The sequence below is a fragment of the Plecotus auritus genome (genome assembly GCF_963455305.1).
Source record: "Plecotus auritus genome assembly, chromosome: 4".
In the NCBI taxonomy this organism is placed as follows: Eukaryota; Metazoa; Chordata; class Mammalia; order Chiroptera; family Vespertilionidae; genus Plecotus; species Plecotus auritus.
This window is the reverse complement of record NC_137775.1, coordinates 19678470-19694174: the sequence shown is the minus strand read 5'-3', so window position 1 is coordinate 19694174 and position 15705 is coordinate 19678470. Positions and strand designations below refer to the sequence as shown.

The window sequence follows — 15705 nt, the reverse complement described above, 5'->3', positions numbered from 1 at the left end:
CTGGGTGTTGGGAGCAGTTGCCTGTACACAGAAGTGGGTCTGCACTGGAGGAATCCTGAGGTCTACTTAAATCATTGTTTGGGCTTTCTAACATCCTTCAGTAAGTTCCTTTTTGCTGAAAACAATGCAGTAACTTCTGTTTACAAGGAAGAACTGGAATTGATGTTTTCCCCCAAATTGATCTTTGTCCACTGTGCCATGACTCAGGGAATGGCACCATGTCTGTGTGGGTATACGGGAGAGATACAGTTGTACATTTTGAACACCTGTCTCTTCACTTCTGTATCTTATGCAACTCTAATTCTTGTTGATTTTTACCTCCTATATAGGTTTTGGATTGTTGCTTCCCATCATCTTCATCATGCAATACTATAATTAAATAGAATTTTCCTCTACTAGAATTCTACAACTACGTTGTAACTGCTCTCCCTTATCCACTCCGCTCTTTATCCCATCACCCATCTCTTCTGTACACTGTAGCCATCATGATTTTCCAAAATGTACACCTGATTTAGGACAGCAACCTCTGCCTCCCCCAACTTCAATCTGTTCTCTTTCTATAACATTTAAGATAAGGCTCTCTTTGTTTGTTTACTTCCTGCACCTCCATTCTCATCTCTTCTATTTCTTACCATCTGGCCAATCTTTCAGTCTCTCTTATGCAATTTAATTTCCCCAGTCCAGGTCCTTTGCACTAGTGATTTCTGCTGCCTTGAATGATCCTCCGTCTTCTCTTCAACTATGATGACTCATTCTTTAGATAACAGCTCCAACCTCACTTTCTCACAAAAAAAGAAGGGATCAGATCATATCTTCCCATTACATGGTCCCTTAGCCAACCTTTTAAAAAAAAGATATTACCATAGTTTTGTTTTGTTTTCTTAAAATAAATTTTTATTTTTTAATTGTAGTTGCTGTACAGTATTATATTAGTTTCAGGTGTACAATCCAGAGATTAGACATTTATATAACTTGTTATTCTCCAGGTGAGCAATTGATCCTATTCTGTGTGCTGAAGGTGTTTCTATTTATCTTAGTATTACTACTGAAATCCTGAAAATACATCTCAATAGTAGATTGAAAAATCTGAAAGTAAAACTTTTTAAATTACTAAAAGTTTTCTTGTTTCTTCCATAAAATAAAGCATTGCCTTTAGGGGAGGTGAGGAAACACCTGTGCTCATTTGCTGGTCAGGGTTACCTGACCAACTTTACTTGCTTTGGCTAAAACTCTTTTCATTTTAACTTCCACAGCAAGCATGTCAAACTCAAAGGCTAACATGGGCCAAATAAACGAGGCATGCAGCCTGTGGGCCGCGAGTTTGACATGCTTGTTCTACAATATACCCCAGAAGAAAGCTTTAAAATGTTAGTGGGAACTGAAATTCTACAATTTTTCAATGTTTGTGTTTTCCCAATGAGCCTTACGTTAGCATTTATGAAAACATTAAAGTACAAATCTCAGTTGCTCTCAGGGCCACAAGAGCACTGTTGGAATGGAGGTCACTGGCATCATGCAGGTTTTGGGGTTAAGTTTAAAAGGAATGTTTTGTTGGGTGAATATCCTGGGGTGATAGTTTTTGCTAAGAAGTTGAATTAGTAGTATGGCAACAGTCAGAAAAGTATTCTCATGCTATTTCTTTCCTCACCATTTTGTAATATTGCTCGTCACAATTGACCAAGTGTGTTTTGGTGATTTTTTTTTTTAAATTAACAGCTGGATTGGCAGTGTTGGAGGTGGAATAGCTTATCCTAGAGAACAGTGATATGATTCAATATTAGACTTTGCTCTGTATTGGGAACACTAATTCCATGACAGCTATCTTAAATTAATGTAGGCTTCGGAGACTTATAGAAATGTGTTATTTTTTAAATTTTATATTAAACTAGAGGCCTGTTGCATAAGATTCGTGCATTGGGTATTGGAGAGGGGGGTCCTGTGCCCTCTTGCAGTCCGTGGCCCCTCACTCCTTACCACCCTCCTGCAGTGGAGGTGGGAGAGGCTCTGGCTGAGTGGTGCTCCCTCCTGAGCCTTATATGGGAATATGGAAGCACCGTCCACTCATTCGCTACTGACTTTAATTTCTTGCTTTCTGTTATTGACAGAGTTAAAGTATATCCAGACAACAGGCTGGAATTGTTAGTGTGATATTTATTCGGCAGTTTCCAAAGGCTGCGGACTGAACTACCTTCTCTTACCTTTCATTGTTCTTTCCTATCTTGCGTCCTTTGAAAAGGCAAGTGATGATTGCAAAGTTTGCTACAGGACAGACTCTGTTGCCTTTGTAACATATCTCTGATTATTCTCTCTCAAGCTGCTTTTTATTTTAGCAGCTGCTTCTCAAAACATTTCAGTACCACATAACAAGAAACACTACTCGGGTTGGAGAGCCCTGGGGGGAATGACACAATTTCAGAAATTGAAGAAATCTTAGAATAGGAGACCTTAAATTTACATCTATGAGTCCTTTGCTGTTGTTTGTAAGACTGTGTGTGTATCTGTGTTGCCTGGGAGAATATTATATATTTATGACAGGTTTCAAAGAAAGAAAGAGCTTTCTGGAAAGGAGGGTTAGAAAGGAATAGGCAGCAAAGAGCTGGGAAGGAGGGTGTTGACACATTGGAAGGAAAGGGGTTAGGCAGAGCTGTAAAGGGGTGAGGGAAAGTTTGAGAAAGGTTCAAGTGCCACTGAATTGGGAATTCTTAAGTGTAGTAATTGTTAACATTACCCTCTCATTTTTACATTTGAAAATGTTCTTTTCATACATTTTCCAGCATGATTCTCTTTACTGTTTGATAGAAAAAGGAGTGAGCATGTCTAAAAGAACAAATATTAAGAACGTTCTAGTCAGCCAGCTATAGCACATATAGATAAGCTTTTTTAGTCTTGATGGAAGACTTAATGAAAATTTTGGTGGTCAGAGTGCAGACCAAGAAGATTCATGCTCTTGCTTTCTAAGATGTTGTAGGGGAATATTAGCACAATATTTGGCCCAGTTTCTAAATCTTTACATGTAGCAGTTAGGAAGAAGGAGAATATTGTGCTAATTTTAGCTGAAACCTTCTTTCTATCACACTTTCACTGTTACATTTACCGTGTAGCTTCTCTCTTCTGATTGGACTCGGAATTAGGTGCTTTCCAAGAGAACATTTTACTCTTCTGAGAGAGATAAGTGGTCCCTATATACGTTATTTAAAATTTGTTCAAAAGCAGTACATCATTAAGGGCCAGAACCAGAAAGGCAGAAGCTCTGCATCAAGGTAGGGAAAGCTGGGCATGGGCTGGGCTGAGGAAGAAAAATGGATACAGTTGGGCAGGGGTTTCCAAGAACATGAGCCCATCTGGAGAGGAAACCCGGCATGCTATGCAGAGAAAATAGCGAGGGTCCTGCCAGGTTGGAGAAGGTGGACTGAGAGGAGTAGTAGTGGGAGATAAAGTGGCAAAATTGCTGTGTGATCAGATCATGGAGGGGTGTCAGTACCAAGGCAGGAAAGTGGGCATTTCTCTGTTTAGTTTATAGGGCACATTTACTGGATTTTGAATAAGAACTGACAATAAAATTATTATATTGGTGTACTATATATAAGGAGTTTTAGCATGAAGTATGGAAACTTATCTATTATTCATTATTTTCTTTGCAGTTAATCCTATTTCTTGTGTTATTATGTTATTCCTAGAAGTAGAGCTTAAAGATAAAAATTTCATTAAGACATACAATTCATAGGGCATTATTTATTCATCTAGTATTAGACTGGTGTTTATGATTATGGGACTTGTTTTCTTTGGCTTTTATTTTAATAACAAATGCTATTTAGTCTAAGTATTCTCTACTTCTCCCTCTCTCTTTAACTGGATTGCAATAGAAGTTTTTTTATTGTTATTGTTTGCTGTTGTCCAAAGAAAGCCAAAATGCTGTTAATCTGTAGGATGCAAATAGCATTTACTTTTTAAAGGCAAAGTACCTGTTTTTATTTCCTAAGTATTTATCATTACTCATTTGATATTCCTCTTGTAAAGCAGTATTCATGTAGTTTCTCTCTTTTTAAAAGCACAAATCTATTACCTGTTTATTGTGGAACATTCCGTGAATGTGTATAAAAAAATATGAAAATAGAAGACAATTACAGCTCCCCCCACCTTGATAATACAACTAGCATTTTGCTATATATTCTTTGTATTTTTCCAGTTATATGTGCATATTTATGGGTGTACATGTACATTTATACATGAATGCACATACATTTACACAAATGGGTTTATTTAACAAATATTTCTTCATAAATGACTATATTTTATAACCTGCTTATTTTACTTAACAAAGTGTGACTATTTTTCCATTAAAATTGTTTTAATATCATTCTTAAAGACTAGTTAATTATTCACCAAACTGATTTATCATAATTTTACAAATTGTGTATTATCGGATATACAGTATAAAACACTTCTGTTTTTCTCTATTTTAAACAGTGTAATGATGAGATGAGCATCTTTTTAAAACTATCTCTTTGTACATATACAGGATTTTTTATCTAGTGGACGTTCCTGGAGTTGGAATTGCCAGACAAATCAGTATATGTCTCTTTTAAGGGTTTTGATTCTATTGCCAAATTGTTCTCCAGAAAGGTTGCACTTAAAAAGATATTATAAGCCTTACCTTTTTCTCCAAGTCTTAAATGATATATTTGAGAATTCCATTGTCCAAGAGCCTGTAGAAATATTTATAAGGACACATTCAAAGTTAGTACATTATACATATGTGCACACAGAAGTTTCATTATTAAGTGTTGAGATAGCTGAATCACAACTAAATAGAATTGAATTCATTAGACATCTGAGGGATTAGTTAGCTGGTAACAGAACAATAGTAAGTAAACTGACATTCTAATCTAAAAAATGAGGGAAATGCATATTGTAGAATTTTCTGACTCTAAGAGTTGGCTACTATTTATTCTGGGAGCCTGTAGAGGTAATTTTTATAAGTTGATAAGAATAGCATATTGTTCTCTATGTTTGGGATGATGGACAGGACTCCGGTCAAACAGGCAGCTACCTTCACGGTGCCTACTGGCTTCATTGCCTCTGTATGAAGGCAGTTGGCAGAGGTCGAGGGCCTTTGGTGCTAGTGCCTGCTTCTTCCTTCCTGGAGCTGTGCAATACTACTAAGTGCATATTGCCCCACAGCACTCAAAAAATGGAGCAGAGCCAGGCTGCATTGACGAGAAAGCCCCTTTACAGAAGGAAGCAGCTGGAAACGGGAGCCTGCAGCTTGCGTGCGCGGTGTCACTGGCGGAAGGAGCCTGAGGGTGGCTGTGGAAGCGCTGGCAGGGCATGGCCCAGGAATAGCTCCGAGCCAGAAGAGCAAGGGCACAGGTGGAGCCCACACACATTTTAGAGATATACTGGGGAAGGGAACCCCACTATTTTTGTATCCCATCTTGAAAAAGTACTCAAATTTTTTCCAATGAAATGTTCATATATTTTAAAAAGCCCATTTACAAGAAGTATCCTTACAGAAATGAAATATCAGCACTTTTAAAATTTTTTTATTTAACCTACATTGAATACCCTTGAGATGCTGAAATAGTTTGGACAGCTTTTTATTTTGTGACTGTTGTCTTTCTAATAATGATGAAATTGATATTCTGACTAATTAATATACTTTGTTCATTTCCTTAGTAAGAAAATTATTGTTGCTTGAAAGTGCAACTGGCTAAAATTGCTAAATGGTCTTAATGGAAAATAACATGCTACTATACTGAATATCATAAAATGTGAGGCAAAGCATATTTTATTCCAAGTTTAATTTATCAGGGAGCACATAAGCATTTGAAAATCCATAAGTCATTTGGGTCACTACTTTACAATTGACAGTCAGAAATCATAATACATACTTGTAAAAACAATTTAAGTACACTACTGCTATAATATGTCCCTGAAAAAATAAAAATTGTTATAGCAGTGGAGGAATAGGTCACCGGTCTGTGAGGAGGTTGAGACCCAATAACACTAAGTATCTTATCCAAGATCTCAGGCCTGGCCATAGTTAAAAGCAATAATTAGTCTATTCTGCTGTGGTGAATTTGAAAAACATCTCCATAAAGCAGCGATGGGCTTCTGAATGTGAATATAGCCAAAAATAGAAACATCCTGCTTCTATAAATTGGGTTGGGATCCAGGATATCCTGTTGGAAAAAAAAAAAAGCACTTAACTTCTCCAAAAATATACATGACCAATTTATTTGTTAGTGTGCAATCTATGAGAATCAGGAAGGGGGGAAAATGAATTCCAGGTTACAAGTGAAGATGAGAACTGGGAAAAATGAAGTGTAAGTAATATCAGTAACTATCACTTTAGTAAGCTTATTCTGTGCTTGGCCTGACAGTGTTGTCACTGGAGAATCCAATTCCTCCGTTGCTTGTGGAAGTGGGGTTCAGGTTCTTGGGGTACCACTGAAATTAGAATTTTCAGGAGCCCCTGCAGGCGAACAAGACGTGGTAAAAGGCTTTATTTGTGTGAAGTTACATTTCTCGATTCCAAAGTCCCATGCCTCTTAAACCAGGCCTCAAAGAGCCGGGGTTCTAGTAGAGCCCAAAGCAAGGCCCGTGTTCAGAGCTACTGTTGCATGTTGCAGCCAGGCTCAAGTAATTAAAGTCCCTTAGTCCACTGAGTGAGGACCCACATGGCCAAGAGCCAGGTGGCGCAGGGGAACACACCCCCTGTAACAGGAGTCAGGAGGAGGAGGAGCAGAAGGAGAGAGAGATCAGGAAAGCTCATTTCTTTGTTTCAAAGTTTAAATATTCATGTTTCACGTGCTTGCAGTGACCATATGTATTCTGGCCACTGACTAGTCCCCAGGTGGGACTGAGAGACAGGTAGGCACATTCCCAAGTCATTCAGACCTTACTGGGCATGCTCCAAACTGCCTTTGTCCAGTTCCCTCATCGATCAGCAGGGGAGAGACTTGGAGAGCATTAAATTAGCAAAGCTGTATAAATGGCATGCCTGTATTATCTAGTCTTCCCTTTACTCCTCCCCTGTTAATAATAACCAGGTTATTATAACAGTATCAGAGTTATCGTATGAAATCTTGCCACAAGCTCTGAATCATAATACCACCAAATGGGAATCGGTCAGATTTATACTTTTGATTTCCTATATAGTAGAAGTCCTCTTATCTTCCATGGTTTGCATACATTTTGGGGCATTAATTGAACTAATTAGAATAACAGTCAATGAATGTTTAGTATCATGGGTAAAAGTTACTGTGTTTTAGGGAAGAAACCCAAAGGGTTGATTAATTCTACAAATTGCTTAGGAAGAGAGGTCCAAATACAACCCTTGTGACACTAAGTTCCGTAACACTATGCCCAACACATTTAGGTTAATTTACATCCTAGGGGGAAGTATTGTACAATAAAATTTGTGTTCAACCTTAAGTATAATCAATAAATATATTTGCATTTCTGTGATGTGTGTCCTTGTGAAAATGCATAGTGACATGAGAAACACTGATTGTTTTTCCGGAGATAACCTTGAACTAATACCATCAGCTGATGTTCAAGTCCCATTTTTGAGCTTTGTACTATATGACCTTTGAGTACAGTGCAGGAACTGTATATTTGAGGGATGGACTGTGAGGTACTATGAGGGTAGGGCTCTTTATGTCCTGTGCCTTCCCATGATAGACAGCCAGTGAACATTTATTAAATCAATGGAAGTAGGGTAGATTTGTGATGTTCAAACCAGGTTTCTGGAAGCTATAGAAGAGCGTAAGGACTACTGCAGAATTGAGACCAATGGCCATGGTGATTAGCTGGAAGCTTCATGGGTGAGGCTCTAGAACAGCCGTGGGCAAACTACGGCCCGCGGGCCGGATCCGGCTATTCTATCCTGTTCTCTTGCTCTCCCCTCCGCTCCTTTACTTTGAATTTATATTAGTTCACACAAACACTCCATCCATGCTTTTGTTCCGGCCCTCCGGTCCAGTTTAAGAACCCATTGTGGCCCTCGAGTCAAAAAGTTTGCCCACTCCTGCTCTAGAAGGTGAATCTACCCTATATCAGATCCTCAGTCTAGAAATTTTGACATTTTAAAATTTGAGTCCTCAGAATTACACTGCAAAGTATATTTTTTCTCTGTACTGAAGTTCAGAGTGGCTAGTACACTGCAAAGCTTTTATAACTGATGATCTTGGGTTTGGACATATAAATGATAGTAGTATCTATACTTTTAGTCCATTTCTCTGCAATCCTATCTAATAAAAGAGTAATATGCAAATTGACCATCACTCCAGTACACAAGATGGCTGCCCCCATGTGGTCAAAGATGACTGCCCCCATGTGGACACAAGATGGCCACCAAAGATGGCCAGCAGGGGAGGGCAGTTGGGAGGGACCAGGCCTGCAAGGGAGGGCAGTTGGGGGCGATCAAGCCTGCAGGGGAGGGCAGTTGGGGGTGATCAGGCCTGCAAGGGAGGGCAGTTAGGAGTGACCAGGCCGGCAGAGGAGGGAAGTTGGGGGCGACCAGGCCTGTAGGGAAGGGCAGTTGGGGGGGACCCAGGCCTGCAGAGGAGAGCAGTTGGGGGGGACCAGGTCTGAAGGGGGGGCAGTTAGGGGTGACCAGGCCTGCAGGGGAGGGCAGTTAGGGGTGAGAGACCTGCAGGGGAGGGCAGTTAGGGGCTAACAGGTTGGCAGGGGAGCAGTTAGGCATCAATTAGGCTGGCAGGAGAATAGTTAGGGGGTGATCAGACTGGCAGGCAGAAGCGGTTAGGGGAAATCAGGAAGGCATGCAGGTGAGCACTTGGGAGCCAGCAGTCCTGGATTGTGAGAGGGATGTCCGGCTGCCCGTTTAGGCCCGATCCCGGTAGGATTGGGCCTAAACGGGCAGCCGGGCTTAAACGGGCAGTTGGACATCCCTTGAGGGGTCCCAGATTGGAGAGGGTGCAGGCTGGGCTGAGGAACACCCCCCCCCCCCCCCCCGTGCACGAATTTCGTGCACCGGGCCTCTAGTAGTAGTATGAATACAGAAAAGGAAAGCTGCATGCTCTATGTAAATCAGGCCCATAAGGTCTTGCTTTGTTTGTTTGATATTAAAAGACTTCTGCTTAATAATACTAAAGGTTTTTTAGAGGCAAATGTGGGTTTGAACCAGGCTCTACCTGTTTGACTATTCAAATAGTCAAAGAAGTTACTAATTATTTCTCAATTTTCTGATTTGTGAAATAGGATTAATAGGTTATTGCAGAGAGCAGATGTATACTACATGTTATGTGCTTTGAACAATATCTGTCACCTATAAGAACTTCACTTGTTTACTTGTTTGGTATCTGTGGCTCTGTAATCCTGAGTTAGATGTAACACTGAGAATAGATTGGTATTGTGTTCAGTATTCTTTCTATTATATATTCCTTTTTGCTTATATATTTGTTTAACTTTATTATATGTAATGTCATTTCAGGTTCCTATATGATAGTGGACTCTTCAGACCACGACCCTGGAGAAAAAGCCAGACTTCAGCTGCCTACAATGAAGGAGAATGACACTCACTGTATTGATTTCAGTTACCTGTTATATAGCCAGAAAGGGTTGAACCCTGGCACTTTGAACATATTAGTTAGGGTGAACAAGGGACCTCTTGCCAATCCAATTTGGAATGTGACTGGATTCACGGGTAGAGATTGGCTTCGGGCTGAGCTAGCCGTGAGCACCTTTTGGCCCAATGAATATCAGGTAATCATCCTTTCTTTTCTGGTTAATGCTTTGTTGTCGTTGGATCTCACCACGTATATAATGCTTAGATGTAAATATTAGCCCCATAGAAATGTAAGGTTGTCCATCTAACCCTCCCCCACCCCCTCCTTGAGCAAATGTTTGAATACCTTGGAGCAAAATCTTGAAAAATGGAGAAAAATCATTCCACCTATAGGAAAAAAATAGTTCAGGTACAAAATTTGTTGGTTGTTTGGCAAAAAGCTACTTATTGGCAGATATATTTCTGTGTGTCTGTGCAGGAAGAAATAGTGTTTTTGATTTGAATGCAATATTCAGATGTGATTGGTTTACTCACTTCTTGAAAATAACATCTGGAAAATACACATGAAATAGTGTTTCATGAAATCTGATATCTAAAAGGGAGGCAATTTGAATAATTTTGACAGTTACTTGAAGTATGAAAATAAGCAGACAGCTCTGGCTAGGTGGCTCAGTTGGTTGGAGCATGGTCCCATATATCACAAGGTTGAGGGTTCGATTCCTGGTCAGGGTTCATACCTAGGTTGTAGTTCGATCCCTGGACAGGGCACGTATGATATGCAACAGATTGATGTTTCTCTCTCACATCGAGGTTTCTCTCTCTCACTGGCTCTTTCTCTTCATATCTCTCTCTCTCTCTCTCTCTCTCTCTCTCTCTCTCTCAAATCAATAAAAATATATCCTCCAGTAAGGATTAAAAATAAAAATCTTAAAAAAAAAGTAAGCAAATGAAAAAAGAAAAGCTGTCCACATGTCTTTGGATTTTTCCCCACCAGAAGTTCATTCACAGGATAATAGAGTTGTTCAATAAGCCTCACTATGAGATTCAGTTCCTGGAAATAGAAAGTTACCTCTTTTGAAAGCTCACCTTTCTGTTAGAATTTGCGATTTAAACTTTTAAATGGCTTGCTTATTTGTAGTTTATTAGAGAGCTTAATGAGAATGTTTATGTAATAGTGTATTTTGCAATGTTCAATGAGTAGTTTATAAGCTAAGAACAGTTTCATTTCTGTTATTTAAAAATTAACCATTTCTTCAGTTTAGGTTTGTCTTGATTCCCAAGGAAGGGGGAAATTCAATGTATTGTTTTAATTGCTTTGTTTTGAGTTGATTTTCTGTGTATTAAAAGCCTCTTCATAGGTGTTGTTCCACAGGTAAGGTTCTTCATTCGGGGTTATGTGTCTTTTGAGATTTCAGTGGGGTTTCATTAGGTAGTTGATTCCATTATTCCAGAATAGAAAGATGTTTTTCTTCAGTTTGGCAGAGCCGTCCTCTGGGGAGGTCAGAGCTTCGGGAGGGCTGCCTATGTGGTAGCTGGATTGGTGGACTAATACTCCAGTACTGGAAGAAAGGCCAGTGGGCTCATCTCTGACAACAGGGGGCTCCTGGACGTCATTGCTGGGGCACCCGCACCATGCACTGTCGTACTGACTTCACAGAGACTCTGTTGTTGGAGTGTAACAAAACACTGAAAAAAAGAAAAGGCTCTGATTCAGCAAAATAATATTGTCAATGTATCCAGACTTCTTACAGGCCCAAAGAACAAGTCTAGCATACTTATTAAAATTTTGGGTTCTGGAGTCATATTGCCTATAGTCAGCCCTGATTGTTCTTGGCTACCTGTGTAGATACTTGGTGAAGGAATTGAATGGTTCATTGTACTTTAAAATACAATAGAGTTTGATGAATCGAACAAATAATCTCTGTGGCATCATACTTCTGTTCCTTTGTGACTAAGAAATGACATGCATTGATTACTTTCCCCTTTTTTCCTAACACCTCCCTTTGAGTCATTTACATTAATAACTTTTTGTATGGCCCAGATTCTGCAATATTAATGTTGAGTTATAGTGCCTAGAACTGGATGAATGCTTGTTTGTTCCGTCTTATTTTGCATGACAAAGCCCTCTAGTTTACATGTACCTGCCATGTTTAAGTCAGCAGTGCAAAAAGGTTCTATGAAGGTTTCAACCTGGCCAATGAGATCTTTTTGGAGATCTCTGGTCAGAGAAAAAGACTATGAAATATGTAGAACCTATGGGTAAATGTCTGTTGCAGATTGAAATTTGAGCCACAGATCATTTTTTAAGTGATTACTTTGCCTCCACACATTTTCCCTTAACCTGCAAAACTTCACAATCAATGAGAGTGAATAGCAGAGTAGAGCATTTTTCATCTGCTTAGTTAGTGCTCAATAAATTATTTGGTTGATGTTTTCATCGATTCTGTCCTTTAGATACGTATTTGTACCTGTACATCAGTTATTAGAAACAACCAGCTCAACACAAACTATATTTATGTTGCCTTTTCGCTATTAGGAAATAGCATGAAAAACTTTTGACTACTGCTTAATGCAGAATCCTTATGGATTTTTTTAAAAATATAGCTATTGCAGTGGGTCATGCTAGCCGCTTACTCATTTTCATTCTTAAAGACACACTGCTATTTTTTTATTTTTTCCCAGATTCTAGATTAAGTAAAGATATACATAGAAATTATTCTCTTTCCCCCCATAATTTAACTCAATTTCTCTTTTCCAGAGAATTTACACTCTCCAAACTTTTTGAACCATTTTTTATACTCTAATTTTTGTAATTCCTTGTCTTTTGTTGTATTTCTAGAGGAGAATCCTATATTTTCTTTGCTTGAGCCATTTTTTATCTGACCACTCCTCTAATCAACCCCCTTCTCGCCCAATTTTAACAACAGTAAAAACTACCAAAAAGAAAATAGCCCCAGAGTGAAACTACCTTTAATTAATATAGGCTAATTTTTGTATACAAATCATACTCCTGGAAGTGGGTGGGGGGATCCCCCCATTTTGTGGGACAGAGCTCCATAGCTTACATATGACTGCAGTATTCCTCTCTTTTCCGTTTTCCGGAACTAAGAATCTGCTCGGATTTGTCCTTCCCAGTGAGATTCCACCTCACCAGATGCCTAAACTGGAAGTCCATGGGGTAATTAAATCGTATTTGCTATGGATTATTCAAAAGTGAGGAGATAGTAGTTTTTAATCCCAAGAAATTTAACCTGTGATTTGAAAAAGGAAAAAATAATATACGTGACATAGTGAAATAAAGGCAAAAATGATTCTCCAAATAATGAATTTCGGTTACCTGGCAGATCAGGATAAGGCTCATGGACTTGGGGGCCAACCTTCCGGGGTGAATCTTGACTTTAATTTTGCAGCTGTGCGGCATTGAGCATATTATTTAATCTCTTTGTAGTTTCCTCCTCTGAAAAATGAGGACCACAATAGTACCTACCTCATTGGCTTCTTTTATCACATGAGTCCCTATATATATAGTGTTTAGAAAAGTATCTGACACATAGTATGTGTTTACCATAAAGTTTAGTTACCATTATGATAGGTAAACAAAAAAATTACAGACTCTAGCCCTGACCGGTTTGGCTCAGTGGATAGAGCATCGGCCTGCGGACTGAAGGGTCCCAGGTTCGATTCCAGTCAAGGGCATGTACCTTGGTTTCAGGCACATCCCCAGTAGTGGGTGTGCAGGAGGCAGCTGATCGATGTTTCTCTCTCATCGATGTTTCTAACTCTCTATCCCTCTCCCTTCCTCTCTGTAATAAACCAATAAAATATATTTTTTTAAAAAAAATTAAAGACTCTACTGGATTTCATATGTGCTCAGAATGTTCTTGTTTTGAAATCATGCTATTTTTTTAAAAAAGACTTTATTTTTTTAGAGAAGTTTTAGGTTCACAGAGAAATTGAGAGGAAGGTACAGAGATTTCCCATATATCCTCCACCCCCACATGTGCATAGCCTCCTCTATAATCTACATCAACCACCAGAATGGTGCACAATAGAGGAAGCTACATTGACATAAGAATCGCTCCGAGTCTGTAGTTAATTTTCAGGTTCACTCTTGGTGTTGTACCTTCTAAGAGTTTGACAAATGCATGACATGTGTCCAACATTAGAATACCATACAGCGTTTTTTCACTGCTCTGAACATCACCTGTGCTTCACCTGGACTTCCCTCCCCCTCCATGCTCTTCTTTTTAGGTTTTTCATTTATTCAAATGTCAACGTACTTGACACCTTATTAGCATGAGGTCAAACCGTGCTCTCCCTTGGGGATACTGGGCATGTCCCCCTTCCTCTGAGCCTTATAGTCTTGCTTGGCAGTGTAGGAGATAATAATGTAAACCAGATGTGGAGTGTCGCCTCAAGGAGCCTTGTCCAGATAGGAAATGTGAAACATACCTAGATAAAATTTGAAATAATACAGCAATTGTTAAATGACTTAAGAGAGATAAATATGAAATGTAGCGGGGAAATGAAAACAAAAGATAGATTTGTTTCCAAAGTAACTCGAGGCCGAAATGGGACTAGCTTTCTCCTGTACCACATTGTTTTTCTTAAACCACAATTATTGGGAGCTAGCACACTCCGTAGTGAAACAAAACACGGAAATGCAATTTTGTTTATGACGTAAGCACTGCATTGATGCACTAATGTAAGGAACTGTTTCTCACCTGTGTCTTCAAGGCAATAGATGTCTTTGCTGCTCAGTATACTAATTATAGAAAATGTCATATTATATTTTATTTGCAATGGTCACAGGATACTAATTCCGCCTATTTTTATAGGCCTCAAGTAAGTATTGTAAATTTTTAAATTATTTACTAAATAGAAGTAAAATGAAAAAAAATATGAGGCATGATCTCGGTGTTAAATTTCAATGGAAGATCATCATGCCTCTAAAGTATAATTTTCTCCACTCTGGAAATCTGACCTGTCTAGTATGCGTAAACTAAGTTCTGCTTTGGGATTAAATCCATTAGTTTCTTACTGAACAGTGAGGTTGTTACCAAATGAGGCAGGCAGACATAACTTCCAAAACTATTAGTGGAAACCTAATCTGCTGTTTTCCATTAACTGGGTGCACGTCATTAATCACAAAAATGATGCGTGATGAAAACTACAGGGGTTTGGCCAGAAATTGGAAAAGTGATAATATAGCAGAATGCGCCTTTAAAAAACACACACAAAAAACCCCTCTTAATACACTGAGAAACAAACACTGAACTTTTGCAACTAATTTTCTTAACATTTTTCATTGGTTTGAAAAAATGTAAGAACTGGACGGCATGAGATTTTCTGTTTTTGTTTCCTTTCTGAAGGTTTATGTTAGCGTGTATTGCGCTGATATTTTGGCAACGGGATGATTGTTACACTCCAGAGAGACTGCTGGCTTTGGACCTAAGAAGATTGGGACTTAAACCAAGGGACTGTTTATTTAAAATAAAAGATCTCTAAAAGATTGGTCTTTGGGGACAAGGGCTGGAGTAAGAGCATGCTTATGAATCATCCATGCAAAATGTGAGGAAAAGTGGATATAATTTCTGTGCCATAGCTCTTGAAACTCTTCCAATTACTACAGGTTGTCATTCAACCATGTAGCGCCCCACTGAAGGAAGGACGGCAGGACTTTTCTTTCTTAGACGGATTAGTCTGCTGGAGGCCCTAACAAAATACTACAGACTGGGTGGCTTAGACAGCAGAAGGTCCAGAGATCATGGTGGAGGCTCTTTGGCTCCTGGTAAGGGCTCTCTTCCTGCCTTGCATGTGGCCACCTTCTCACCGTGTCCTAACATGGTACAGAGAGAGAGCTCTGGTGTCTCTTGCTCTTCATATAAGGACACCAGGCCTATCAGATTAGGGTCCCATCCTTATGACTGCATTTAACTTGACCTCCCAAAAGCCCTATCTCCGGATAGTCACATTGGGCATTAGAATTTCAACATATGAATTGGGGACGGGGGATACAATTCTGTTCATAACTCTAGATAGAGCTTATAGCTGTAACTTCTTCATTTATAAGCATTATAATTGACTCTGGCTTGTTATCTTGTATAACAGTGTTACAGATATTATTAATTTTCTATTCAATAGTCATTCTTCTCACTTTCTTCCACATTGGC

General features: G+C 39.1%; 1 protein-coding gene across 16 annotated transcripts in view; it reads left to right on the top strand.

Moving 5' to 3' along the window:
• The window catches only part of PTPRK (protein tyrosine phosphatase receptor type K), a 495891-nt gene that overhangs the window by 189653 nt on the left and 290533 nt on the right, over positions 1 to 15705 (top strand). For 15 of the 16 annotated variants that reach the window (XM_080664715.1, XM_080664718.1, XM_080664714.1 and 12 more), the window contains exon 3: positions 9458 to 9729. In XM_080664715.1, the coding sequence (XP_080520841.1) occupies positions 9458 to 9729 (272 nt within the window). Of the gene's footprint in view, positions 1 to 3142; positions 3261 to 9457; positions 9730 to 15705 lie in introns of those variants that run through there. The other variant, XM_080664716.1, reaches the window with a different exon arrangement.